Raw genomic sequence first — 26412 nt, 5'->3', positions numbered from 1 at the left:
TGTGTCTATAATGTAATGTCATTAATCCAGAATTATAGTCTTTACCGTCTTTAACGATATATATTGGTTCTTTCCTCCTATACTATGTATGCTGAATGAAGAATATTACGTGCCCCAGTGTCTTATAGCCTAAAAACCAATGCAAATATACAGGGACAGTTGCTTGACATTATCTAGAAGGCATGTGTTGTGCTCACCCATAGAAAAAAGAGAAGAGGGTCGAGAGGAGATAAGACAGTGGAACAAGAAAGAGAAAAAAAAGAGAGGGTAAGAGAGACATTGAGAAAAAGTGTGTAAATCAATGTGTGAGGGAGGAGTAAATGAACGGGTGAGTCTGATAATTATACCAAACAAGACAAAAGGATGAGGCATCAATACCATGTCTAGTTTATTTAAATGCAGCTTTGATTAAAACACAGGCTTTGACTTAGGACTTCTACACATTTTCCATTAGCACTTTCTTGAGAAAATAAAGTAAGATTCTACATAGTATTTGTGCTCTGTTTTTGTTCGTAAAGAAAATAGAATAATTCTTCACTATTCAATACAGTCTCTGAGAAGGTAATATGCAGGTTGCGAACACTTGCCAACATGACATTCAAACAAGCACCTGCAATAGAACACTGGCCAAACATTATTACTGCAATACACAAGTACAAAAGAGCTGCTATTAATCCTGGTGCAATACGGTGTGGTATATCTGCCTACACCTGCCATTCAAGTTTTGGGATGGAAATAGGAATTTACCAGATGACAACCACAAACCTAGGAATGCTCCTGTCTAAAGTTGCCCCCCACCCCAACAAACAAGCACCCATCATGTAGATTTGATCACACTGTCCACACAAACATGATGAATTTACAATAAACATAAAAACTTCCTTGAATGTTGCCTGAAATTTCTTGCAGTTGTCAAGGCAGACGTGATCCGTCATCATTGGTATGGAACCCCCAAACATTTAGGGTGAAACAAGAGGTAAATTACATGATTGACAAACTTATCTATGTTTGAGATTATCCTTAAACAATTTCATAAAAGTCAAGTAAGATGGAAATAGCATGAGTTAATTAAGCCCCCCTCCCCCAATTTCTCTCTCTCTCTCACACACACACACACACACACACACACACACACACACACACACATGCTGTGTTCAATTTAAGTCTGAGTTGGAAAAAGCCCGGTGTAACAGGCTGAACCAATTAGCAACAGTGTTGAATAGCAAAGTAAATTTCTTTGTTAAGAGGATATCAGGAGAAAATCATCCCAAAGTGTCAAAATAAGCTAAGAAGCCATCAGTGCACAGTTCTGCCCATTAAATAGATTACCATTAGCCATCACAAAAATTAAGTAAAGCCATAATAATTCCCAATGCCTAGTGCAACTCTTCTTTTTATAGATAACATTCTACATCAAATTGTCCATTTCTACCACGTTTTCTGCTTCATATACTTTTATATTGTTACATACATTCATTCATTCATAGTGAACTAGGAGGTGATTGACTGACTCCAAAAGGGCTACAGTTTCCCCACTAAGTGGCTGACCAGCCTTTGAAGGTCCTCAGTGCGCATACGGGTGGTCTCTAGGACCTCCTCGTGGTTGGCCCGCTCCTTGCTGTCGTAGTCGGTGACAACTTTGTTTGTGATGAGCGACAGGCCAAAGACGCGTAGGCCGCAATGGCGGGCAACCACCACCTCCGGGACAGTGCTCATTCCTAAGGCACATGGAAAGGTCAAAGGTCAGGTTTGACATCATCCATATCCACCTACATTTAATGAACAGTGTGCTGTTGACTCCGGATAACCTGCTGGTTAGTTCACTTACAGAGGAATTCTAAATCTGTCAGAAACGCTTTGAAATGGAATGTCAAAGCTGTTAGATGTCAGTGCTACCACATGTTGCCAAGAGACAAGGGGACAAAATACTTAAGGAAACACTAAACGAATCAAATGCATCTTTGCCAGTTTTTTTCAAAATTGCCCTCAATCTAGCAGATCACAACCAGACCTATTCAAAACTCAGCTGCTGTCTTAATCAGCTTAGCAGCAAATTTAATTAACCAGCAATATAATTAACCTCTGGGTATGTTTTAGCTGCTTGTGTGCTGGCTGGGACACTGGAGGTGCATTCAAAATTGCAAACATACTTTGCAAATTGTCATAGTGAACTTTTGCGAATATTTGCAATTTTTCTGTTTGCCTTGATTTTTCACACTTGCAAACAGTTTGAGGAGGTAGTTATTCACGAACATGCGGGCAGTTGGTTGGAGGGTTAACTCTGAATTGGAAATTTTACACAAAATCATTCAAATGATCTGTTTAGAGAAACATGTTCGCCGCAAATGTTCGCTTCTGTTCAAGGAATTTGCCCTCTGACGTTTTTGAAAACCCCTTAAACTGTCCACTAAACGCTGGCCTCCTCTTACCCACGGCGTCGGCGCCCAGCATCTGCAGCACCCGGCACTCCGCGATGGTCTCGAAGGTGGGCCCCGTCAGCATGCAGTAGACGCCGTGCCGGATGTAGGAGGTGCAGCCCTGCTCCTCGGCCGCCTCCTGCGCCAGGTGGGCGAGGTCCTTGTCGTACGCATCCGACATGCAGGGGAAGCGCACGCTGAAACAGGAAACAGGAGGCACATGGAACAGCAGAGCCCTGTCAGACGGCGGCCCACAGAGGGAGGGAGGCTGCCAGGTCGCATTAGTGCATGGGACTCCAGCAGTGTGCTTCCCCACCAGGGAACAGAAATGTCTCTCATATGGAAACAGGAAAGGGCCATACAGTGCTACAGTGGGATTTCAAATGCTAAAAATGCTTAACAATTACACATATATTTTTACATATGTTACATATTCTTTTTTACTTTTTACATGTTACATATTTTTTTACATATATTTTTACATTTACATACATGTATATTCACTTTATATGTATAATACAATATATGTCTATGTATGCAATCTGGCAAATGACATACCGCTCATCATTGGGTCCACATAGTGGGTTCTGGCCTGCAAACCCGGGCATGTTTATGTGGTCTTTAATCATCATAATGTCCCCCACGCTGAACTCAGGATTCAGCCCACCAGCAGCATTGGTCACAATTAGAATCTCCACCCCCAGCAGGAAGAACACTCGCACTGGGTAGGTTACCTGATGACAGAGATGAAAGGTAAGGGAAGAGCTTTAAAAGTGCAATCTTCCAAAGCAAAGAAAAACATAAAAGTACCATTAATAGTGATAATGTTTAATTTTTTTTGCATGTTTTTTTCAATGTCATAGTAAATTCCTGTGGAGTATGACGATACTGTTGGTAATAACTCTTGATAGAAAATGTTGAGAACATTACATTTCATATGTAATAGGAAAAATGGTGCACATCAGAGGGATTCATTTTCCTTTCATTTGAGATGCATCAAGGAACAACATAGGACTATTAACACATGATTGATTTCTCTACTTCACCAAACAATGGTGAATATGATTTTACTGATTGTTGATGGTTTTGAGACAGATGCTGAGGACTATCAAGTAAAGTGTATGAAATGCCCAATGTTCAATTCCCATGTGTCCATTCGATCTAATAGGCAGTTCTGTTTCTCTCTCTCTAGTGCTCATAGGACAGGGTACAGCGTTAAAGTTGGACAGTGTTACCAGTAAGACGGTTAAAAATTAAATAAACTCTGGGTATGGTGGGGTGAAAGATCACTAAGATAGGTTACCTTAAAATGCCCCGCAGGTTAGACTTAAAATAACAAACTAGACAAACTAATCTAAGAATGACACAATAGATGGGGCAAAGTTGTCATCAGAGCCAATATTGTGACAGTCATCCTCAAGTATATCATTTATAATGACACTGCTCAGTAACTGTCTTCAGGAAATGGCCAAGATATCCTCATTAACCATAGCATACACTTCATTTAATGTAAGCAGATTGTCTGTGTTGCATTTTAAACACTTAAACACCCTTCTCTACATTTTCTATTAGCTGAAAGTCTCAACAGCAGCAATGTCATTGTGTTAAGAGACTCGATAGTTCAGTTACAGCCTGTGCAGTCTGGCAGAAAGTCAGCCACCATAACTGCATAGAAATGCATTATAGCTTAAATTTCATGTCGAGTCTTGACAAGTATTACCCAAGAAACTACAGCATTACGGAAGAATGACTGTATTTTCTTCCATACTAAAAGACACCAAAGCCATTACTGTAAGGAGGCAATGACAAGATAACAGCAGTGAATAAAATACCTAATGCCATGTGCCTGCTTTTAAGATGAAACCCTTCCTCTCAGCTCCTTCTCTTACACTCACACTCTCTCTCTCATATCTCACCATAACAGTATTCATCCAGAGAACATCATTCAGAAATCTTCTCATCCTATGGTTTACTACCCTTACACGCCATAATTTTACACTGGCCTTACCTCATTGTCTCATTTTATTCATGAATGCACTCCAATAGAAATGCAAGAACAGGTTTCACAACATGATGTTGCCAAATATGTTCATCATCTCAAGAATAACACAAGACAAAAAAATGGAGGCTAGCTGCCTTTGCTGTTTGTAAGGCAAGTCAGCTTTTGTATTGAACTGAGTCAGAGACTGGACTCACAATGGGTAGAGTACAGCATGTTAATCATTTCAATCACACACACACACACAGAGAGAGAGAGAGAGAGAGAGAGAGAGACAGACAGACAGACAGACAGAGAACCCCTGTTTTATACAATTACGGTATTGTAAAACCAATAATGGGAAAGTGTGCCGAAAAGGATATGGTGTGCTTGTTGTGTGAAACTGAAACTCACCGTGGTGATGTTGTAACCCTCATAGAAGTGGAAGCGACCCTGCATGCAGACACACTGCTTCCCTCTCAGCTCCCCAAAGACAAGCTGACCTGCGTGTCCTTGCACTGCGGAGGAGCATGACAGTGCAGGGGGTGGGGTGGGGGAGAGAGTTTCAGATTCAGCCTTCAGTATTGGTGCAGATAAAAGCTGCACCCTCGGCACCACAAGCGTGCATAGCGCAGGCAGAGGGTAGTAAGTGCCTCTCTCTGCCTAGGGTGTAATGTTATCACAAGTACCAGACGAGGTAAGCCAAACAAGTGTGAATAACTGCAAGCCACTGGCAGCCCATGCACTCTAAAGGAATCAAATTAAGTTTTCTCAAATTACCCCTGTATCCCTTTCAGTCAGTGATCAATTGGGCCACGCAATAACTGCTATCATTTCAAACATCTTTTCCCAAAGCTTATCATGTACTACAAGTGCTACAAGTGCTGAAGTCATTACTGTAGGACAGATACATCCTCAGCTCACAGCAGCCAGAATGTTACCAGAATCGGCTCCAGACCGTGTGGGGAGACTGAAGCTCTCTGGAGTTGGTACTGGACTGAGATGTAATCTGACCTGTGCTTTTGGGGAAGTTGGGGATGTCCTGGTAAGGAAATATATGTCTGTTCTCCAATAGGTCAGCTAGCCCTCCCAGGCCTGAGCCACAGATGATGGCTACCGTGGGCCTCTGTGGTATCCGTGACAGCAGCCAGTCAGCTGTATCCTTGCACTCCTCATATTTATACCTGAGAGACAGAGAGAGAGAGAGAGATAGAGATAGTGTTTTACATTTGCCATTTGGTCATTATACAGTAGTTGCATTCTGGAAGTAAGTATTGCTGGTACATGATTGCTCTGTTAGGTAGTGAACAGCATGGTGATTGTCATTTTATGATACATTCAGTCAATAAACACACCTCTACAATAAAATCAGGTTAACAATCCTTTACTAAGATTAATTTCATTTAAAGTATTACTGTACATGGAAAATGATTAAAAGTAACAATTCAGTTGCAGTAAAACTGGCTTACAGCAGGTTCCTGTTCTGCATCACACAAAGACAAAGATTACATCACAATACAGTCAGGTCAAAAAACACATAACCTAAACAAAGCAAACATAACTAAAGGGTGTCAACAGTAATAAACACAATACAAACAGCTACTGATGACAATACAAACAAATCAAACTAAATTGATTCAGTAAATACAACAACAGCATTGTAGGGTTGAGTGGAATGTCACTGCATTGTAGGGTTGAGTGGTATGGCTACATTTACTTTTACTTGCCACATCCACTTGTCATGTAAAAAACATGATTACAGTTTTTTTTTCAACTGCTTAAAGGTGCTATATGTAAAAATGACCACTAGCGTTTTAAAATGCATTGCAGTCAGGGCCGGCTCTATAGGCAGGGGCCAGGGTGAGCTAAGGCCACCCAAACAAAGTTTTTTCAGTTGTGCATCTGTGTATTGTGCAGCCTCAAACCCAACTTGGGTGTAGATGAGTTGGTGTTGAGTGTAACGGTAGCTAGCTGGTACATGTGCAGGTCCCCCTTGCGTCAATTTAGTGAGAGTTACTGTACATTGTTGATAAGAAGATGAAGCAGAACTAACAGGGCATGAAAAGAAAAAAAAACAGTGGGTGCGTTCGACTTCTTGCAGCGCTGCGCAGATCTAGCTGTATCTTACAGTACAAACATCCATCACATTCAGCCAGATCTGTGCAGCCACTGTTTTGACACTACCGGAACAAAAAGTAAGGCAATGGTCCTTCAGAAACTGTCCTTGTTATAACCGCCGTGTACACTTTAAAAGTTAACAATAGGCCTACTTTGATTTGTTTGTAGGGACCCTATCCACACTAGGCTACCTGAAGTGTAAGGCTATTTTGAACCTTGTCAGTGGTATGAAATCAGCTATTTATTTTGATGTGGCTCCATGGCTGCTGGCAAAAGTCAATTTGTAATAATGCTCAAAACTCTTCCGAGTTTTAACATTTTTTTGCTCCCAAAAGAAGGTTTGAATTCATTATCATCCATAAATAGATCCTAGGTTGTGAGTACACCGGACCCCTGCTTTAATCTCTGCCCTATTTATCAATTAAGCTTTTATTTCCATAGAGGCGGAAGAACTGCGATCTGCACTCGATTGCTCTTCCTCACGCAACAGCTGTTGTGTCTCACTAGATTGAAATTGAATTTCACAGTCTGAAACAGAATTGTGAGAACTGAATGTGAAAGTGCATAGAGAGTTGGATTTTCAGTGAGGATCATTTATGTATCAGAGCAAATTAATTCAATTTTAAAATATTACAGTCAGTTTCAAGTTTATGGGATTCAGTTAAAAACTTTCCAAATATACTATTCACATACGTTTTTAAGTCCTCAAATTCAGCAATTCAAATGTAAATACAAAATATTCAGATTCAGTGATGACAATGACAATGATGTTGACAGAAACTCTTGTGAAGTCAATTGACATTGACAGCATATTTCTAATGTCTCGATGCAGAGTAGAACAAGTTTAGCAATATCTCAGGTCCTTAGCTGTCTTAAACACCTGCTCTGGATTTCCAAGAACCTCATGGAACCAATGACACAAAACAACCTGTCACTTTCAGAAAGCAGACTTTTGTGGCTTTATAAATGTCAGGTGTTTTTACATGAGTGAATGTTAACTTCAGAATATTTAATCATTTCTAGCCCATGGTTAGAATGAGTCTATTTCTTAAATGACATAAACATAAAACATAAAAAGATGCAGAACAGCATATACAGTGTTTATAGTGTTTGGGGCGTTTTTGTTGTCTTAAATGTGTTAGTCTGTGCTTATGCGAGCTGGCAGTTGACAAATCATCCATGGTCTATAGACTCATTTGAACTTCCACTGACTGGCTTGTTGAACTTCCACTGACTGGCCTTGGTGAACCATTACAACAGTTCCATTCAAGAATGTAATTCCTCACTTTTCTGTTTATAAGTCACCACTGGCCTATGCTAAAGTCACTGTTCAATGAACCACATGACATTGCTCTGACTAAGCTAAAAGAACCATGGTTCAGTTGTTTGTTTACTATATTGACTTGAGTTGGCTTCATGCAATTTCTGTTAAGGTATAGTGTTATAATTAAATTCACATTCATTTTAAATCACACAGACTTTTTCACCTGTTTTCTTGAAGCCATTGGTTCGACTGCACTGTGTAGGGTTTGTACCATGATTCACTTTCACTCTCTCAAAAGTAACTGTCATGGACATGTTATGATAATAGAGAAAATACATTTTAATGAGAAGTATTTTTTTGAAAACCAGAATGTTCCAAGAAACATAGTGGACATAGAAGTTATAACAAAGATCCTTTAGAACATTTATCAACCGTCTCTGGTTATAACTAGGGGAATTTCCCAAAACAATTGGCTCAAGGCATTCTGTTCAGTGTTTCCCATACATTGACTTATTTGTGGCGGCCCACCACAATATCAACATTGACCACCACACAATGATTTTCCAGGTTGTGCTAAATTGTGCTTAAATCTAGTTAGCATCATAACCACGCTGCGCTAATTTGTTAAAAGTTTTTCTTACAGACAATAAAGGTCTATCATCATAAACTTTTATTTTGGGTTGGGTTATTTTATTGGATAGGCCTACTTGTAAATCGTGTTAGGGTATATGGACCTCTCTGCTGAGACTGGTCATATTTTATATAGCGATCCTAAATTACATTTACCTTGCTATTTAATGTTTGCACACATTTGAACAACTGCTAGACAAAAAAATGTATGTTAAGTCAAAGACGTTGTGTCAGTCAACAAAGGCTTGCTTGGAGCTGTCCATGGTCCTAAAGCGCACTGCGGGATCAGCACTTTCCATTCAGCTGAGGATCTAGTTTACCCGGAGTGCTGTCTAAAAATGAGCTGTATAGCCGGTCACAATAAACAGCCCTTTATTGTTGTCAGTCGTTGGCAGGCATACACAACGGGGCCATTTTCACATCCGTGGGGTTATCCACACCGTATTGAATTTTCAGTTTAATGAGTGGAGCTATTCGCAGAAAATTGTCACTTGTCGCTTTAAGAGACGCTCTAATACAGTAGGCTATTCACGAAACATTAAGGGAACCTCCATATACGTCAACTTACAGTAGCCTAGCGATTTCTGGTTTATGTGATTATAGCTTGATGGATAAATATTGTTGTGCATTTTACAAATTTAAAAGCTACAACCTAAGCGAGTATCAACAAGCAACATTTTCGACATTAGGCTACCAATAAATTTGACTATTTAGAGGTCAGAGAGTGCGTGGTCTCGGATAAAAAAAACACAATGAAAGTTGCCTCAAAATTCTATTCTATGTTTATTTCTAGACTATCGCATAATTATTGTAGCCTACTCCCTTTTAGTTATGCAGGCAGCACGATGGGGCAATAGATTGTAGCCTTGTCCACATCCAACGAGACGGGTAGCCTAGTAGTAAACATGTTGCGGCTGCCGTCTATTCCTCAGCTGACAGTTAATTTCATGGCATTCCTAGGTTCTTATGTCATAATGGATTGCACTCCCGCTATGATGAAAAGGTGGTGGATTTATCAATATTGTAGAGTTTAATTTAAATGTGTATTGCTGTTCGGTGGCGAAACACTCCGTTTTCACTCCTTACCTGCATTCGTTGGATGCCGACATGTCCACGGATGATGGCGAGGGTGGCTTCAGCGTAAGCTACGGTTTGTTTCAGCACTGTGACTTCACTACCACCGTTTCGACCGTAGCCTCTGCTACGTCAGTTACTAGGCGCAGGGGAGGGCGCGTTCATTAGCCTACACAGGCTTGACGACGGACTATAGGCATGGTGGTGGCGTGACGGAGGAGGAGTCTTGGGCTAGCGGTTTCTTTGAAAGGATCCGCTATTCTAATCCAATTTTCTACCCCACTGGGCCGCGCAGTGACCCGCATGCTAAGAGTCCAGAGGACTGTCAAACGGCTGGGAATCTGTTGGCAAAAACGGAACCGTGAAACAAATTACATAACGTCGAAATCGCAAAGGCCCTCTTGATTAGGCTACTTGCATAAAACCCTACCTGTTAAAATGTCAAAAGTTACTCTCCTTAACAAACAACTATGCCCTCTCTCTCTCTCTCTCTCTCTCTCTCTCTCCCTCTCTCTCTTATTCTTTATTCGTGCCTGTGGATTCTGTGTCATTTGTGTGGTGATATTTGAAGCAGGCTTCAGAAGACACCTACAGTCAAGGACATTGCATAGTGCCCCAAAGCTTAAGGTAGCATTTCAGGTAATACAGTACAGTTGAGGATGAATGGCCCAGAGATGCAAGCCTCTATGCAAGAGAATCCTCTATCTCATTGGTGCCAAGTAGACTTTTGAAGGACAATTTTCCAAATTGCCGTGCAATACATTAATTAATTAATTAATTTAAAATAAAAGGACTGTTAGAGGATATGTCAGACACGTAAATTGGCATTACATGTTTTTTTCTTTCTTGAGAATTCTGTCCTGATCACAAACCAGCAAAAGTGGTGATGACAGCACATTTGAACACAGAGTATGGTGATATAATTACATCTCATCACACTAAAGATCAAGACATAACAGGGTGGCAGAGGGTCAGGTACACTGCTGTCTGAAAGAATCAAGTTCTATGTACATAACTAGCCAGCAGCCCATTGGGTAAGGTTAGGTTCTAATACTAATAATAACCTACTCTTAAATTGATTTTAAGAATGCCATATCGACCTAGCCTGACAAGCCAGACCCATGCCGCTAGGGTGCGTCTAGATTTCTAGGCTAATATCGACCATTACTATATACATAAATACAATAATGGATGGATTACTTTCTTCATGAACATGACCTAAAAAAGCTATCAATTAACAATGGACTCATTATTCAGACTTATCAAACAGCCAAGACGAGAGAGAGAGAGAGAGAGAGATGCAGTTTTATAAAGCAATAGAGAGAAGATCCTTCACAGAAATCAAGAAAAGAAAAGAGTTTAGTGTCTTCCCAAGTAAGAGACAGTGAAATTATAAGCCACGCAATAGGTCCTTATAAATGTCCTGCAGGTGATTCTGCAAATGTATAGCACACACCCACATACACACACGCACACACACACACACACACACACACACACACACACACACACACACACACACACACACACACACACACACACACACACACACACCAGGTGACCATGAGAGTTGGAATTTCTCAGAAAAAACAACACAAAATCTGATAGATAGATTTATATAACAGATAATCTGTAATGTTCATGTGCCATGTCAGTAAATATTTCATGCAGGCAGTCTGAGCATAGAGTAATGTCCTGCATATGGCTAACATAAATATCTATAGTAATTTTGTGTTGGAACTGTAATTGTGGAGACAAATAATATTTTGCTAAATGAGTCAGTAAAAAAGATAAGTCATTATTTCTTGTTTTGTCAGATTTACAATCTTTTTCCTGAACATAAGAAATAATATTTCTAATATTTTCACTCTGGTGCATTCAGAGTATCGTAAAGAGAAAGAGAGAGAGAGAGAGAGAGAGAGAGAGAGAGAGAGAGAGAGAGAGAGAGAGCAAATTATGTCATAATCCCAAGTAACAATTTTTCACCTGAATGGGAATATAGTTCCAAGTATATGCGTAGAAAATCACTGTCTCGTTTGGCAGGTATTTGTGGTCATTTCCACATTCAAACAGTAAGACCTATTTTCAATGAGACCAACCGTTGGTCAGCCTGTAATCTACCTTTGAATCACAGAAGGATAAATAAGTATGGTGGACATACTGTACTGTATACTAAACAACTGAACCTATTTGTGTTTTGTTTTTAAAAGTCTTACAGGGAAGCTACACCAGGCGCGTAACTGAAGCGTTCTGTTTGCGATGCCTAAAATCCATTTTAGAAGAATTGTTTGTAAAAAGTGAAAGTGTGAAAGGGTTGTTCTGTTCCTGTGTGTGTTATGAGTAAAATTCCTTTTTCATCCTCCTCTGACACATTGGTGCCAAGTAGGCCTTTGAAGGACAACAATTTTCCAAATTGCTGAAAAATGCATTTATTTATTTATTTAAAATAAAAGGACAGTAAGAGGATATGTCAGTACTTGGCACATAAATTGACTTCTCCTTTACATTTTTTTTTAAATTCTGTCCTGATCACAAACGGTGTACGTGAGATTTAATTTATTTGTTCTATTTTTCTTTTACAGAAAATAACTGTCTCGTTTTACATTGGTATTTGTTTGTTGTGACTATACAAGTCACAACATGTAAATAGGAAAATGTTGGGAGTTCTTTTGTCACTTTTGGGAGCTATTCTGACCCCCTCAATGAACTACATGTATGCTAAGCTAGGCTGGTGGGTGCATCAGACTGATTTACTAGCACGCACAGAGGCGAATTTTATCTAACTCTGGGGGACACAACGAATAAGCTATTTCCCAAAATGTTGACGTGTTCCTTTCAAGTAAGCAAATATTACAGGAATTATAAGTCACTGGACATGCTGAACAATACATGTTCATGCATATGCTATCTATTTCTGGAATATGAACCAGCCTATGCACAAAGTTTAAAGTGCAGCTGCATCAAACAACAGTCAGCTGCAAGGCAGCCACAATAAACAAGGATTTGAAGCGTTGAAGTGTGATCAAAATGTTTGTGTTTTTGTATTTTGAAAATATTAAAAATAGCCTACCTATCATGGAAGGGCATGATATCCTTCCATATCTGTCTATTCAATCTATTCCTTCATCAGTACACTGACTCTGTTGATTAAGTGAGAGCAACAGCTTTTTTCTGCCTTCGAGACATGCCATGAATCTGCCATGAACAGCCAACAGATCAACTAAATGCTGACCTGCCTGTTACATCTCTTAGCCTAAATACTGTATCAGAGATGTACTCAAAAAGTCACAACTGAACTTCTCAAGTGGTAGACCAACAAACAACTGAACCTATTGAGAGCCACATAATATGGGCTTAAAGCAACACAATGCAGCTCTATTACATCACACTCAAAATAACATCTTCAAATTCATGGTATATATACTGACATAATACAAAAAATGAAGTCTCTGACATTGTTAAATCAATGCTCAGAATGCTTGATATTGCGCTGTGTAACGTTGTTGATCAGGTAGGATCATGACCCTTTCAACTGGTTTTTAATTACCTGGGTCTAAGTGCTAATGGTATTATATTGATGCCAAGGGGCATATGAGTGTTTCATTGTTGCTGTAGGTGATACATGGGACAACTTTTTGAGCAATGTTGCAGGGCACACATACTGTAAATGGTTCCATGTGCACGGTTGGATGATCATGTCAATATGCCAACTGATGATTAAAGTTTCTCAAGAATAAGGTGCCTAAAAAAAAATATCAAAGGAAATGTGCCAGAACAATATAGGCTACTCAGTAACACTGCCCAACAATGCTCAAAAGGTGTTTATCATCAACTTTGAAGGACATATACACCACAGTCAAAATTGTTCCAAAGTTCTGTGGGAGAGCAAGTAGGCAAATCATGGGATTGAGTGAGTGAGTGGGTTGGTGTGTGAGAGAATGAACTGTGTGTGTGAGCATTAACTACAGTACATGTTATGGCAGCCGTGGCCTACTGGTTAGCACTTCGGACTTGTAACCGGAGGGTTGCCGGCACGAACCCCGACCAGTAGGCACGGCTGAAGTGCCCTTGAGCAAGGCACCTATACCCTCACTGCTCCCCGAGCATCGCTGTTGTTGCAGGCAGCTTCACCTCTGTGTGTGCTGAGTGAGTGTCTTTCACTAATTCACGGATTGGGATAACTGCAGAGTATTCCCTCACGGGATACTATATTTATACTCATCTTGGATGGATCATCTTCCCGAATCTCAATATGACAACAAGTCTGGGCAAATAACGAAGTCAGCACCAGTCAGAGGCACTTTTATGATGTCATCACCACAAGGTTAGGCTTTTGAGGACTCTTGTTTGCAATCACAGGGCCTTTAAATGTGAACATAGAAGATGCTTAAGTAAATCACACCACCAAAAAGTATTGGTTCTACCAAAAATATTTGGTAATATATTTAAACTAATGCACATACTATTTTGTATTTGAAATACGTATTTCATGTAGGCCTATCATAAATCCTCCCCCTACAAGAAATAGAGGACCGTACGCACCAATTTACCAATCAGTTATCTCCTAAGATTCTGCTCAAAAATCTTTGATTTGATTTTATTTTTAACTACAAACTTTAAGCCAATCAGCAATCAAAAGACTGTTGTCCAGCCAAGCAGAGCTCTGGTCCAGCCTATCCGGTAATGGTTTGTTTAAAGGTTGGCAGATATGGTGTCATAGCAACCGCCAAACTCCGACTTCACCGAGACATATGTGTGCAAATAACTGTCCAGTTGTGAAAATGAAGAACTCTGTAAGTAAATGAACCTTGTTAGTTGACTTGCACAATGTTTAATTCGTATGTGCCATATGTGCGAGTTGTTTATTTAAAGATCAACGAGGTGCTCATTTATTTCCGATAACTGCTGTCTGTAGAACTGAATCAACAGTTTATGCTAATAGCTAACGTTAGCTACATTTACGTTACTGTGCTTGGAGCCTAACCATAGAATCATGTTGTATGTTGTAATTTTCTATTTGTGTATACTTTCCCCCCAGATTAGATAATATGAAATAAAGACCCAACTTCACAATGCCAACTTCAAAGGTCCAAACTTCAAACACTGCTCTTCAGAGCCTACCTCTCAAAATGACGGATGGACCCAAGAGCAAAGTTGTGGCAAAACGAAATCCCAAATTGGTGAAACGACAAGAGAAAACAACTCGAGTAAGAGTTGGTCCATGTTTGCAAGTCATTTTCATTCATTTCATTTCATTTTCAATCATGGTCATTTTTATTACCACGATAGGAGTATTAAAACAGTTAGCCTACGACAACAACGCGCAAATTACACACGTTTGCGTAGTCTTTTTTTTTATTTTAGAATAGTGGCGTTTGCATTTTGCTTTGTCCTTGAATTATAGAGGGGACATATTTGAGTACACATAACTGGCAGCTATTAAAAATGTAACATATCCCTTACTTCATCACTCATTTATATTTTAAGTTAAACTCTTTTCTGCAGTTGGCCTTGAAATAAGGGACGTTTACAGTATGTTTCTCATATGATGGTGGGCTATTGTTCTCTGTAGAAAAGGACATTATTATTTGAAATGCATCTTGTGAGGTTTTAAAATATGTTGACATAGAATGCATCTGGGTCCTTGATGGTGTATTTACCTAGATACAAAATATAGTATATGCATCTTTTTTTGGTTTTAGACATTTTATCTGCAGATACTTATGTTTCACACTATCCAAGATGTAAACAAATGAACACATAGCCTAACACTAAGTAAACAGAATGATAGAAAGCCCAGTAACACCAGGAAGCACAATCTTGTAACCATGAATATTTGATCCGATACAGAACATTCACAGGTTTCTGGGCAACACCAGTGATGTTAGTTATAAAATGGGAACTTGGCATAAATGGCTTGTTTTGTTGTAGATGACGCCCTCTGTGTTTGCAAAAGAGATGTCACTTTCCACTGAGGAGAGGCTGGCAAACACAAGTGAGATGCATCTTCCTCGCATTCTGGAGCTCTTAGATATGAGTAAAACGACACATCAGAAGGTATTCTCTTCACAAATACACTCTTGAATACTGTATACATGCATCTTTAAGACAACAATCATCCTTTGATAAATGGTCCAATGTAGCTGTAATACAACAATATGCCGTTTTTGTGCACATTTTGTGATACAGTGTTTCCTCTTACATTGTCACAGTAATAAGTGAATTATGTGACAAATGAATCATTATGTATATTACAGAGGGATACTATTAATCTAGTACATTGCATTTATCAGTTGCTGATCTACTCGTGTACACACTGAAATCTTAAAAAGAAACTTCAATAACATGAATCAAGACTTGAGTGATTGCTATTTCCAGGTGTTTGATTCTCAAATTATGCCAAACCTGTGCTTTTATTTATCCTCTAGGTTGAAAATCTTCAAAGCTTTTTAGAATAGGCAGCGTAAATCTTGCATAATCAAGCCCCTGGATTACCATCTCTTGTGGTTTGCCTAACAGATTTGGAAGAAAGGGACAGTGTTAGCCCGCTTACAATAAACTGTTGTGCATCTTCATATGAAGTGAAGTGGGTCATGTTGGCATTACTTTATTCATTTGCACATCTGCTATATTTACACCATTGGCCCCTGTCATGTGTAGGCCTCCTGTGTGGATGTGGACCAGCCCATGTTCCAGCCCTACCCCTCTGAGATTGTGTTCCAGAACTACACCCCCTCAGAGAGCTACGAGGTGCCTCTAGTTCTGCGAAACAATGACAAGGTGGGCTTGCTAATGCACCAGGTCCATGGAACAGGGATTTATGTGTGTGTGTGTGTGTGTGTGTGTGTGTGTCTGTGTGTGTGTGTGTGGGTGTGGGTGTGTGTGTGTATTTGTATAGGTGTGATGAAACGTTAATAAGAGACTATTAATTAGGCCTGTGTTTATTGCATTATGTAGATGTCTTAAAATACATGCTCAGGTGGGCCAAGCTGCCTGCTTGGTCTACCTTTATTAGGATAATTACAAAGGGAATGGAGGCATTAAGACACACTGGGTTCTGGCCCATTGATTAAACCTGTGCATGCACCATAGCAAGTGATTGGATTCTCCATTAAGTCGCATTCCAAAGCAAACGCTCCACACATTATTAATTAGATGAAAGGACTGAATCATCTGTGGATCCATCACTTGAATGGGCCAGGGTCTCCATTACACTCTGAAGACATTCCTCCCCATAAAACTAAGTCAAAGGTTCATCAGTAGGTCAAGGAGATGCATTGTAGTATAGTGACTGCACACAGTGGCTCAATAATAATGCCAATGAGGACTCCTTGGGTAGCATTTTACATTCTATGGATATTTTCGAGCGGGTCCCTTGCTGATATTAATGCATAATAAAATATTCATTAAAGGCTCGAATAATAGATGGAAGCTGGAGAATTTATTAATTGGCTTAATGCAATCCACATAGTGTTTAAACCTCCATTTGCACTTTAATAATGTTTAATAATGGGGTGTCTGGGAATAGAGCTTGAGCTTTTGAGAGAGTTTAAGAATTCAGAGCACAAGTGATTAAATGAATGGATTAATTTATCAAAAAACAGCTTTTGGTGTTTAATTCATTTCAAGTAAATCAGGCATAAATGCAAATGTACAAAGATCTGACATTCATTTCATTAAACATTATTGAAGTACTGGTTTTCTAGGTGATGCAATACATTTTTGGCCTGGCCCCGCCAGCCTAGTACTTCCACTCATTTTCAATTCACTGAGATACTAGTCTGGCTCCTTTTAATGCGTTTACGTTTCCCTCAGCCACCAGGATGGCAGTCCAATCAGCGACGAAAGTGGATGACGTTAGTTTAAAAAGTGGCTATGGTAAATGCTAGTAGCAACACTTGCAAACATGGAAAAAACGACAGTCGGAAGAATGTGTGCATTTATAGAGCAAAGGTACATTGTTTATTGTGCATGTGTACATTGTTTCCTAACTGCCGATGAGATTTATCATCAGTTTGTTAGGTTAGGCGAAGTAGGAAGTGACGTTAGGAATCCCTGATCAATGTGAATGGGTGGACCAATGATTTAAAAGTCAATGCAAAGTCTGCGCCCATTACAAAGCTTGGAAACATTTCTCAGTTGTGAGCACCCAGACTTTCTTCACAAAGTGAGTGAGTCTGATGAAACCAGGCTAACACATTAGGTAGGTTTAGACAATAGGTACCGATAGGTTTAGACAATAGGTACCGGTACCTCTAATTTGATAGTGGTGTGAAGGATGTATGTGTTTCTAAAAAAATGGACATCAGTTACACAGCGTTAAGGTGAGTTTGTTTGGATGCATCCATAGAGTTCTTCTTTGACAGAAGCACCAAGTGTTGCTGTAATGTAATGAAGTCATTAAGTCGACATGCAGTATCATCTTGTCACTTTTTATGAGTATCAAGATAACCCATGAGAACCCAGCCTGTCCTTGATAACTCACATTCAATTTTCTTAGGTCTAACATGACTAATGTTTGCTAGAAGTGGTCTGGCACACTGTGTGAGCCATCATTTTCGGTTAACCCGCCTGTGCTGAAATCCTGTGAGAAAAGTCAAGCTAGCTTAACGTTTTGAGCACATTCTTAGAATTGGTGGGATTTTAAGAATCTGGTCTAAAACCCATTCTTACCGCCGCTTAAGCTTCCCTGCCTTCAAACAGTTCCTTTAAGAAAGAGCCCACACCGGGCTATGGAGGTGCTTAAAGTCTTATGGAGCAGGGGGCGAAATATACTAGTGGTGTTGCCATCCACTGATGCCAACTTCAGATCAACATTTGGGGGTTCACAATATGTTCTTGTGCCAATAGTGTTCCACCAAAATAGTCCATGGTGACCCCTCAACCCTGCAAAGTCCAGTACCTTTTAAAAAAACTTCAGAACTATTGTTGATGAATTTTTTTCTCTGTGTGAACAAGTGAAGCACACCGCGGGTTGACCAGGCACAGGTAAAGTGTACAGAGGATAGATGGGTTGTGGCTGGGTCAGGTCAAAATCTCTAGATAGCAGCGTTCTATGTCGTAAGTGTCCATGTGCCGAACTGCATGTGATATAGGCTAGGCTTGGGCTAAAAGGGTTATTATAGTCATAGCCTAGCATAATATTGTGCAGCCAAATCGCCCCATGCCTCTTATCAATTTGCGATTGTCAATTTGTGAGTTTTTTTTTTTTTGAAGTGGTAGGCCTAGCCTATTTGTAGCTCTTGTTCAGATTACACCACCAAAAGTTTTTGGATATTATGAAGAAAAGATATCACCAATGTTTTGCCTAACTTCACTGTTAGAGAGATTAGAAATGTGAAGGATAAATGTAAGTGTGTGTGCTTGCGTGCACAGCATGTGTGTGTGAGGGAGAGTAAAACCCAACGCACCTATGTTGCCATCACTGCTGCAGAAGAAAGCAGTCCTTACACTAGGTTCACTCTGAACACTTTTAACATTCCGTGTCTGAATTCAAACAGTACTCTTGTGGAAAAGACACTCACTAAAGCCGATATTATGTGTACTGTTGTGGGATAGATAGAGATGAAATGTACTGATGGAACTGGCACATGAACATACTGTAGGTGGGAAGCATAAATGACTGCGTGTCCACACCTGAATATTAACTGAATATTTACTATTCTTGGAAAGTGCCTCCTAATGACTCATAAACATAACATTAAAGCGCTCCCCTGCAGTTAACACCATTGCAAATTGGCTTGTCTCCAGCGACACACTTTGCCAGTGGCGCTTTCCTTTTCATTCACCTTGCTGAGATAGAGGAACAGGGCAGGAATGGGGACATTAGACTAAGATAATTAGACTGTGAATAAGCATTAGAAGAAGAAAGACAAAAAAACACTATCTTTAATAGATGCTTACTCTCTTTGAAGTATCTTTACTTGGCCACTGAGTTCCTAACGCAAATGTTCTGTACATGACACATTTACTGAGCCAAATGTCATCTTTTTTTAAAACTCTTTCCCCTGTCAGCTCATGGATGTGGAATATTAAGTAAAGCCAATGCCACAAATCCCATTATGTGCTGTATCTGATGTTAGTACCCCAGGCAATGAATGGTACTCTTGCAACTCAGTCATTTCTATCATGCTGTTAGTTATCTTACAGGCCATTTTATTCATTCAATTACTCAACATAGACAGTCGCAGTGGATAAGGGACAGTGCAAAGCATTTTGTCTGCTGCATGGTGTAGTGTCAGCTAATCACTTGAAGTAGTGGCAGGTAGGGTTGTGTGCATGAATATTGATACTACACTGTACTGATACATGATACTGTTGGCAAGATCACTTTATTTATGTAGCACATTTCATACACTAAGGCAATTCATTATGCTATATACCACTGGAAAACAAATAATAATAAAAATTTGAGGGATAAATTACATATATCAACAGTCATGAAACACATCATTTAAGGTCAAACACAATAAAAAGTCATGAAACACTGCAACTACTCTAATTATTGTATCAATATTTTTCTACATCCCTAGTGGCGTGTGCCTCATTGGCATCCAGCCGGTATCACACCATTATTATCAGTGTAAAGCCACCTGTTTAAGGATGCATTCTTCTTTTGGAAAAAAAATCTCACTACATCCCTCTCACTTCTTAGCTGTCATTGGTCTTTATGTATATTTTTATTCCATAGAAATAGTTGGGATAAATGTCTTCCCAGTGGATAATTAGGACAACTGCAGCATGTGAATTACAGTTGTGTGTGTGTGTGTGTGTGTGTGTGTGCTGGTACCCAGATACCTCGCCTGGTGAAAGTGGTGGAGGAGGACTCATTGTATTTTAAGGTGGTCAGCCCAGTGGATGTGTGCAACAAAGTGGCTCCAGGCATGGCCTCCACATTCACTGTCCTCTTCACACCTCAGGAGAATAAGGTAAGACACAATGCAGTGAAGCACAACACAACAAAACACACGACCTGACAAAAAAACACAACTCTACTGCAACTTTCTTCAAAACTATACAGCTGAATGCAACGCAGTATGATACAGCACAACTTCACAGGGCCATAAAAAACAAGGCGTCACTACACAAGCCTGCATCAGTCAATGCAAAGCAAAGCAAAGCAAAGCACAACACTGCAGCGACAACATTGCACGTCACCGTTGCCATTTAGCACTGCGGCACCGTCGGAACACTTCTAGGACATTTCAAATGCCTGAGATCCTCCAGATTCCAGGGGTTGTGCTTTTTCCCCTCTGATGCGGACGCCCCGAAACATTAATGTCAAGTCGCACATTCCTCGTTAACGCGTCCCTGAACAATAAGGCTGGCAGAGAGAGCGTGCTTTGATAAGCGCGTCCCGGGAGACTGAAAGTTTTCCACCATCGCCCACACTCGCCCATTAGACGCACTTCTGCAGCCGCTGAAATGGCCTGCTAATCTGCTTTGCTCTGTTGCCACATTAATACTTCTTCTTGTGGTTCTGAGTGTAACAGCGACACCCAGGGAACCCTGGAGCCTGTAGGACTGTAGTTAGGTCAGAAAGTAAGTAAACGGTGTAAAAGGCAGATAAAAAAGGCGAAAGTCTAGGAGACTCTGGTCACTGTGCTTGCAGGTCTCTAATGTGGCAGTTTGCCTGCTGTCAATGTTTGTTTTTGTCGGATTATTCCAGTGATGTTGTTCAACAGACTCAGTTATTGCAAAGCCTCATTAAATACTTAAGATGTGTAGTCATGTTACTTCAGTCATTCTTCGAAGGAAACACACTTTGTGTCCTGTCTCTTAAGATGTGTATGTGAAGTCATTTGTGTGGGAAAGCGTGCATTTACAGTGCATTTGTAGTAGGAATACCCAATGAAATCTAAGTAAATCTAACTGTATGCATGTCATGCATTGATAAGATATCGTCTTAATATTAATTATCATCTTACCAACTTGTTTAACATTGAAAATGTGTGAAAATTGAATAGGACCTTGTTTCTTGTAGTCTTTGCTGTTCATGTATGGGTCAACAGTATGGTATATTGTGGCTTGCAAATCTATTTTTCATAAGTGTTCATTCCTCGTTGTGCCTTGACCACGCAGGACTACCTCCACAGAGTGATCTGCGTGACTGAGCGGGAGAAGTTTGAAGTGCCCATTCGGGCAGTGGGGGCTCGGGCCATCCTGGACTTTCCAGACCAGCTGCACTTTCCCATCAGCCCAGTGAAGTGCACCGCCCAGAGAACATTACTGGTGCGCAACATTGGGAACTGTGAGGCCAAGTTCCAGCTCAGCACATGCAGGTTGGTGCAAGATAGCTGAGGCTTGATGCATGTGTAAATTTTGTTCTGTTTATTTGGGTGCATGCAGGGTGAGTAGCTTGCTTGAAGATGTGAAAGAGCTGCACTAATGTCATGAATACTGTGTTATAGTCTCTGCAACCTGTTTGTGTGTCTGGATTTTTTAAATGTAAATGGGTATTTACCGTGTGTTTGATCGATGTACTGTACATGCTCAGTGAAAGTGCTAGTTTGTTCAGTTGTAGATAAACTATGATTTTTGTCAAGTGGTGTGGACCGAATTAAGTACACTGTTTGAAACACTTTAACAGATCAAGATTCTAAAGGACATTCCCATGTTATTGAAAAAAATTAAAGGGCATGGCAAATGAGATATGGATTTGTGTATGTAAGTTTATGTGAACGAATGTGCGTGTGTGCGTGTGTGTACGTGCATGTGTGTGTGTGCATGTGTGAGTTTCACTGGGTGTGTCTCTCCTGCTTCTCCAGCCCGTTTAGTGTGGATCCTCCCCAGGGGACCCTTGGTGTTGCAGAGAGCATGCAGATCACAGTAGACTTTCTGCCTAAAACCACTGGGGACCACACGCAAGAGCTGCTTCTGCACTACCACACAGGTACACAAACACAACCTGCCCTCATTAAGCAGATGTTTGCAGCCAAGGCAACTTGTGAATGCAATGGTTTGGACATGAATGCACGTAACAGAATTTGTTATTGTAATTGTACTTAGTGTTGTGTTATTGTACTTAGTTATATTAGAAACCATAAGAGTGACTTACAATAGATAATAATATATAAGTCCAGTGCAGTATACAATTTCCATAACAGCCATAAAATGTGTGTTCTATAAAAGTTAAAGCAGATTACTGTACACTAAACCATTGTCCTTCCTGTGAATTTTATTTAATTGAATTTTTTTAAATGATCATTTTCTGCAGATAAGATTTCAAGTCTGATCATGCTTATCATGCTTTACAAAAAAAACACACACTTACCTGCACCTAATGTAGCTGAACTAAAGGGATGAATCTGTTTATAGCTGCTAACGTGTGATTATAATAATTCTCCTTTCTCTCTTCCCATGGCCCTCCACCATAAACCTGCACTAATCATTTGCGTTGCCACCATTTCTATGGCGAAAATCTTCGCTCCATCACATTGCCTGCAATGAGGAGATGTTTTATTAGCATATCCTATTAACAGATTTATGAGTCTGAATGGCTGGGGGTGTCAGGGTTATCAGGCACTCACAAGCGAGCATCTTGCCCATTTAAAACTGTCTTTATTAGCCCTCAGAGGCAAAATCTTTTGCTTTCCCTTTCTCTCGCTCTCGTTTTGTTTTACTGATAACTAATAATTTCACTCCAATTGAGATAGGGTCTTAAACTTGACAAAAAAACATTCCATTTTCTGATAAAATGAAAAATAAAATACATATGTGTCCTCTTTCTGAATATCTACTGTATGGGGAAGATAATGAAATGAGCATTTTGTTGTGATTTTGTGTTGGTTGTGGTTATTGTTTTTTCAAGTCTTCCTCTGTGATTTGGCAGGTCCTGGCCAAATGACCTTGCCTAAGGACAAAAGAAAAGCCTAACTATGATTGAACTATCAGTTGATGTACTGTATGATGGGAAGAGGACTTGCTCATTAATGTGATGGGCTATTGATGGGAAAAGCCCAGCTGCTGTTACTAATGGTGTTTTGATAGACCTAATGGCACTGCTATGTGACGGGTCTTATCACAGACACCAATGCAGTAAGCCTTTCAGGGTTCCATAGTTTAAGATAGTGAAGCAGTGTGCATGAGTTTGTTTGTGTGATTGTGTAGTATTTGTGTGTGTGTGTGTGTGTGTGTGTGTGTGTGTGTGTGTGTGTGCATGTGTGTGAATAAATAGGTGTGGTTATTTATTAACATAGTTCACCTCAAGAGGGTTCACCTCAAGATGGTAGGCATCCCAATATAGGCTATGTTTTGTTTGTTTGAGTGTGTGTGTGTGAATGCAAGCATGTTTGTACACACGCACATGCATGCATATGCATATGTGCATATGGTGGCTTGCAAGTTTGTGCAGACTGTGTGTTGTGCTCAGTATCTGTCTGTGTGTATGTGTGTGTGTGTGTGTGTGTGTGTGGGTTCACATGTGAAGGCAAAATGTGGCTGAGGTAGGCAGGCCGGGCTCTTCCGAGGTGCAGCGCTGTCTCGGTGCATAAACACACGGGTATGTTGAAGGGCAGCTCCATTAACATTTCATTGTGCACGCCACTCTAAAAAGACCACTTTAGGCCCATCAGGGGCGTATCATTTTTAATTTAGCACCTTTCCCTGTCTGCGGCTCATTTATGTTTCAGATTAAGCTGCTCGGGAGGTCTGTCCTCCTGACGCTCTACCACCGTCAGAACAGGCTGCTAGAGAGAGAGAGAGAGAAGGAGAGAGGTAGAGAAGGAGAGAGAGAGAAAGAGAGAGAGAGAGAGAGAGAGAGAGAGAGAGAGAGAGAGAGAGAGAGAGAGACTGCACTGCAACTGCAGTCGGTCTGTGATGTATGCTGCCAAAAATGTCCACATTCTTCCTCGTTCCTGTTCAGCAACGCTGACAACATGTCAGGGACCCTGGGACGGACTACTGGAATGCACGGTGTCAGCTTTTCCCTTGTTCTGGCACATTTATGACATTACTTACCAAGATCAAGCTACACATAATCTCTGGAAGCAAGCCTATAATTTGAAAGTCTCTCTTTTGAAAATAGAACCCTTTTTTAACAGTCGCTATTGCTATGGGTCTGAATGAGCTGAAATGCCTTTCAATGACCAGCAGCTGTTCTGCTTGTGATCATTTCCTTATCCGTCCTTTAACATTTGCTTACTGAGTTTGAGTTGTGGTAGAGGGAGCAGAAAATCCCCAGGAGCGGCTCTGGCGGAGCTGGAGGAGCCGGAGAGCGCAGCGGTGGGCCGCTGCAGAGAGCGTCTCCGTTCTCTTGCCTTCTTTTTTTTCTCTCCGCATTGAAAGCCTCTCCCGGAGCTTTCTCAGGGGAAACACTCTGGCTTCCTCAGAGTCCACACCTCTCTCTCTCTCTCTTTCTCTCTCTTTCTCTCTCTCTCTCTCTCTCTCTCTCCCTCTGTCCTTCTCGATCTCTGTGTATCTCTCTCCTCTCTGAGACACACACACACACACACACACACACACACACACACACATACACTTCCACCCACACCACTGCAACAATGTAATGCATTTCTTAAAATAGAATTGCGACAATAGAAATGCATTTGGAAAACTTTGTATGACAAATGGTTTGAGTGATTTGAGTGATTGAGTGATGCTCTTTCATTGTATGCTGGCCATTTCGGTCTTCACCACGTTGCTCATTAAAGGAGTTTGTCATTACAGCAAACATGTGAAATGAGAGAGCGTTTCATTACAACAACGCAGGGACAGCCTTGGGCCACAGACAAGTGCAGAAGATGAAAGACCATTGAGTCCCTTCTGTGATCACAAACAGGGAGATATCCAATAACAGCAATATGCATATTCTCCATTATACATAACAAAATGAGCAATGTACAATCACCAGTCATGTATTGCATTTCATCTGTCCCCTGATAGGTCATAGGTCACTGATTGCATTCCAAAGGAATTCAAAACCAATTTGGCCTTTATTGTTTTTTTTATCACCACAAACACAGTTTTTTATATGAATTCAGCCATCCGGTGAGAAATAAACACTAGAGTGCCTAGGAGCGAGTCGGCTGATTCATCACGGCTCACACCATTCCCAAAACACCAAACAGTCCTGTTTGGGAAAACATGAGATTCCTGATCGTGTGTGGCAGATTGCTTTCTTCACGGCGACACCCCCTGTGGATGATAATCTATGGTAATGCAGATAGAAGGAAGCATACAGTATTTATTTATTTATTTGTTTATTTATTTACACAGCCTAGTCCTTCCTCGGGGATAATTTACATTTTGCGTGCTTCCATCCATTCACTAATAGCTGGAGCATGACAGATTTGGTTCTGGAGCTTTTCCAGCTGGGATTCAGATGAGCAACGTTTCCCTCAGTCAATTCCCAGCAATGTTAGCTGCCAAAGTGTAGGGCTATACTGTTTCCCAAAAGCCTTACTGTGCTGTGACCATTGATTAGTGTTAGAGTTTGATCATTGGTATGCTATCTTGGTTGTGATGATCACACCACAGTGAGACTTTTGGGAAAGACAGCTCAGATCATGTTTTTGCAAGAAAAAGAAAACACTCATTCTTAAAATGGTGAATGATGGTAGTAATTCATCTGGCATTTATTGGAGATTTGTGTAGAAATTGGGCACAGTTTGTGAGGTTTTAAGTCTGCATGTGAATTGTGTTTTTTGGGTAATCTCTTTCAGGAACATTTCCTCCCCTAAAAGGAGGAAATTCCTCCTGGACTTGCGTGTAGACTCAGCCTCTGTGCTGAAACATCAGAGCCAATGCTCTCTGTCGTTGCTTTAGAGTGCACTTTACATGAGCCAATGAAGACATCACTCACACACACACACACACACACACACACACACACACACACACAAACACCTACGCGCACACACATACACATAAGCACACACACACACACTCACACAAGACCTCTGAGTGGCAGTCCCACCCCTCCCCCTCTTCTT

At 40.5% G+C, this 26412-nt stretch overlaps 2 protein-coding genes across 2 annotated transcripts in view; one reads left to right on the top strand and one right to left on the bottom strand.

Moving 5' to 3' along the window:
- Positions 1-374: 374 nt before the first annotated feature.
- pnp6 (purine nucleoside phosphorylase 6) lies at positions 375-9753 on the bottom strand. Its single transcript, XM_048256191.1, has 6 exons — positions 9494-9753; positions 5410-5579; positions 4810-4913; positions 2976-3151; positions 2430-2620; positions 375-1718 (listed from the first exon to the last, which is right to left on the bottom strand). Exons 1-6 carry the CDS (start codon positions 9514-9516, stop codon positions 1522-1524), a joined length of 861 nt encoding a protein of 286 aa, XP_048112148.1. The 5' UTR covers positions 9517-9753; the 3' UTR covers positions 375-1521.
- A 4431-nt stretch (positions 9754-14184) lies between these two features.
- The window catches only part of hydin (HYDIN axonemal central pair apparatus protein), an 89781-nt gene continuing 77553 nt past the window's right edge, over positions 14185-26412 (top strand). Inside the window, 7 exon segments of the mRNA XM_048257159.1 lie at positions 14185-14274; positions 14520-14688; positions 15413-15538; positions 16142-16261; positions 20275-20409; positions 21563-21762; positions 22249-22373. Of these exon segments, the coding sequence (XP_048113116.1) occupies positions 14554-14688; positions 15413-15538; positions 16142-16261; positions 20275-20409; positions 21563-21762; positions 22249-22373 (841 nt within the window). The 5' untranslated portion in view covers positions 14185-14274; positions 14520-14553.

Source organism: Alosa alosa, chromosome 11 (assembly GCF_017589495.1).
Source record: "Alosa alosa isolate M-15738 ecotype Scorff River chromosome 11, AALO_Geno_1.1, whole genome shotgun sequence".
Lineage (NCBI taxonomy): Eukaryota > Metazoa > Chordata > Actinopteri > Clupeiformes > Clupeidae > Alosa > Alosa alosa.
This window is presented reverse-complemented; position numbering and strand designations above follow the sequence as displayed.

Coding starts and splice junctions, on each gene's coding strand:
- pnp6 (XM_048256191.1), bottom strand. CDS start 9,516: ATGTCGGCATCCAACGAATGCAG. Junction 5,580..9,493: donor TCGGCATCCAACGAATGCAG/GTAAGGAGTGAA, acceptor TCTGTCTCTCAG/GTATAAATATGAGGAGTGCA. Junction 1,719..2,429: donor GCTGGGCGCCGACGCCGTGG/GTAAGAGGAGGC, acceptor CATGTGCCTTAG/GAATGAGCACTGTCCCGGAG.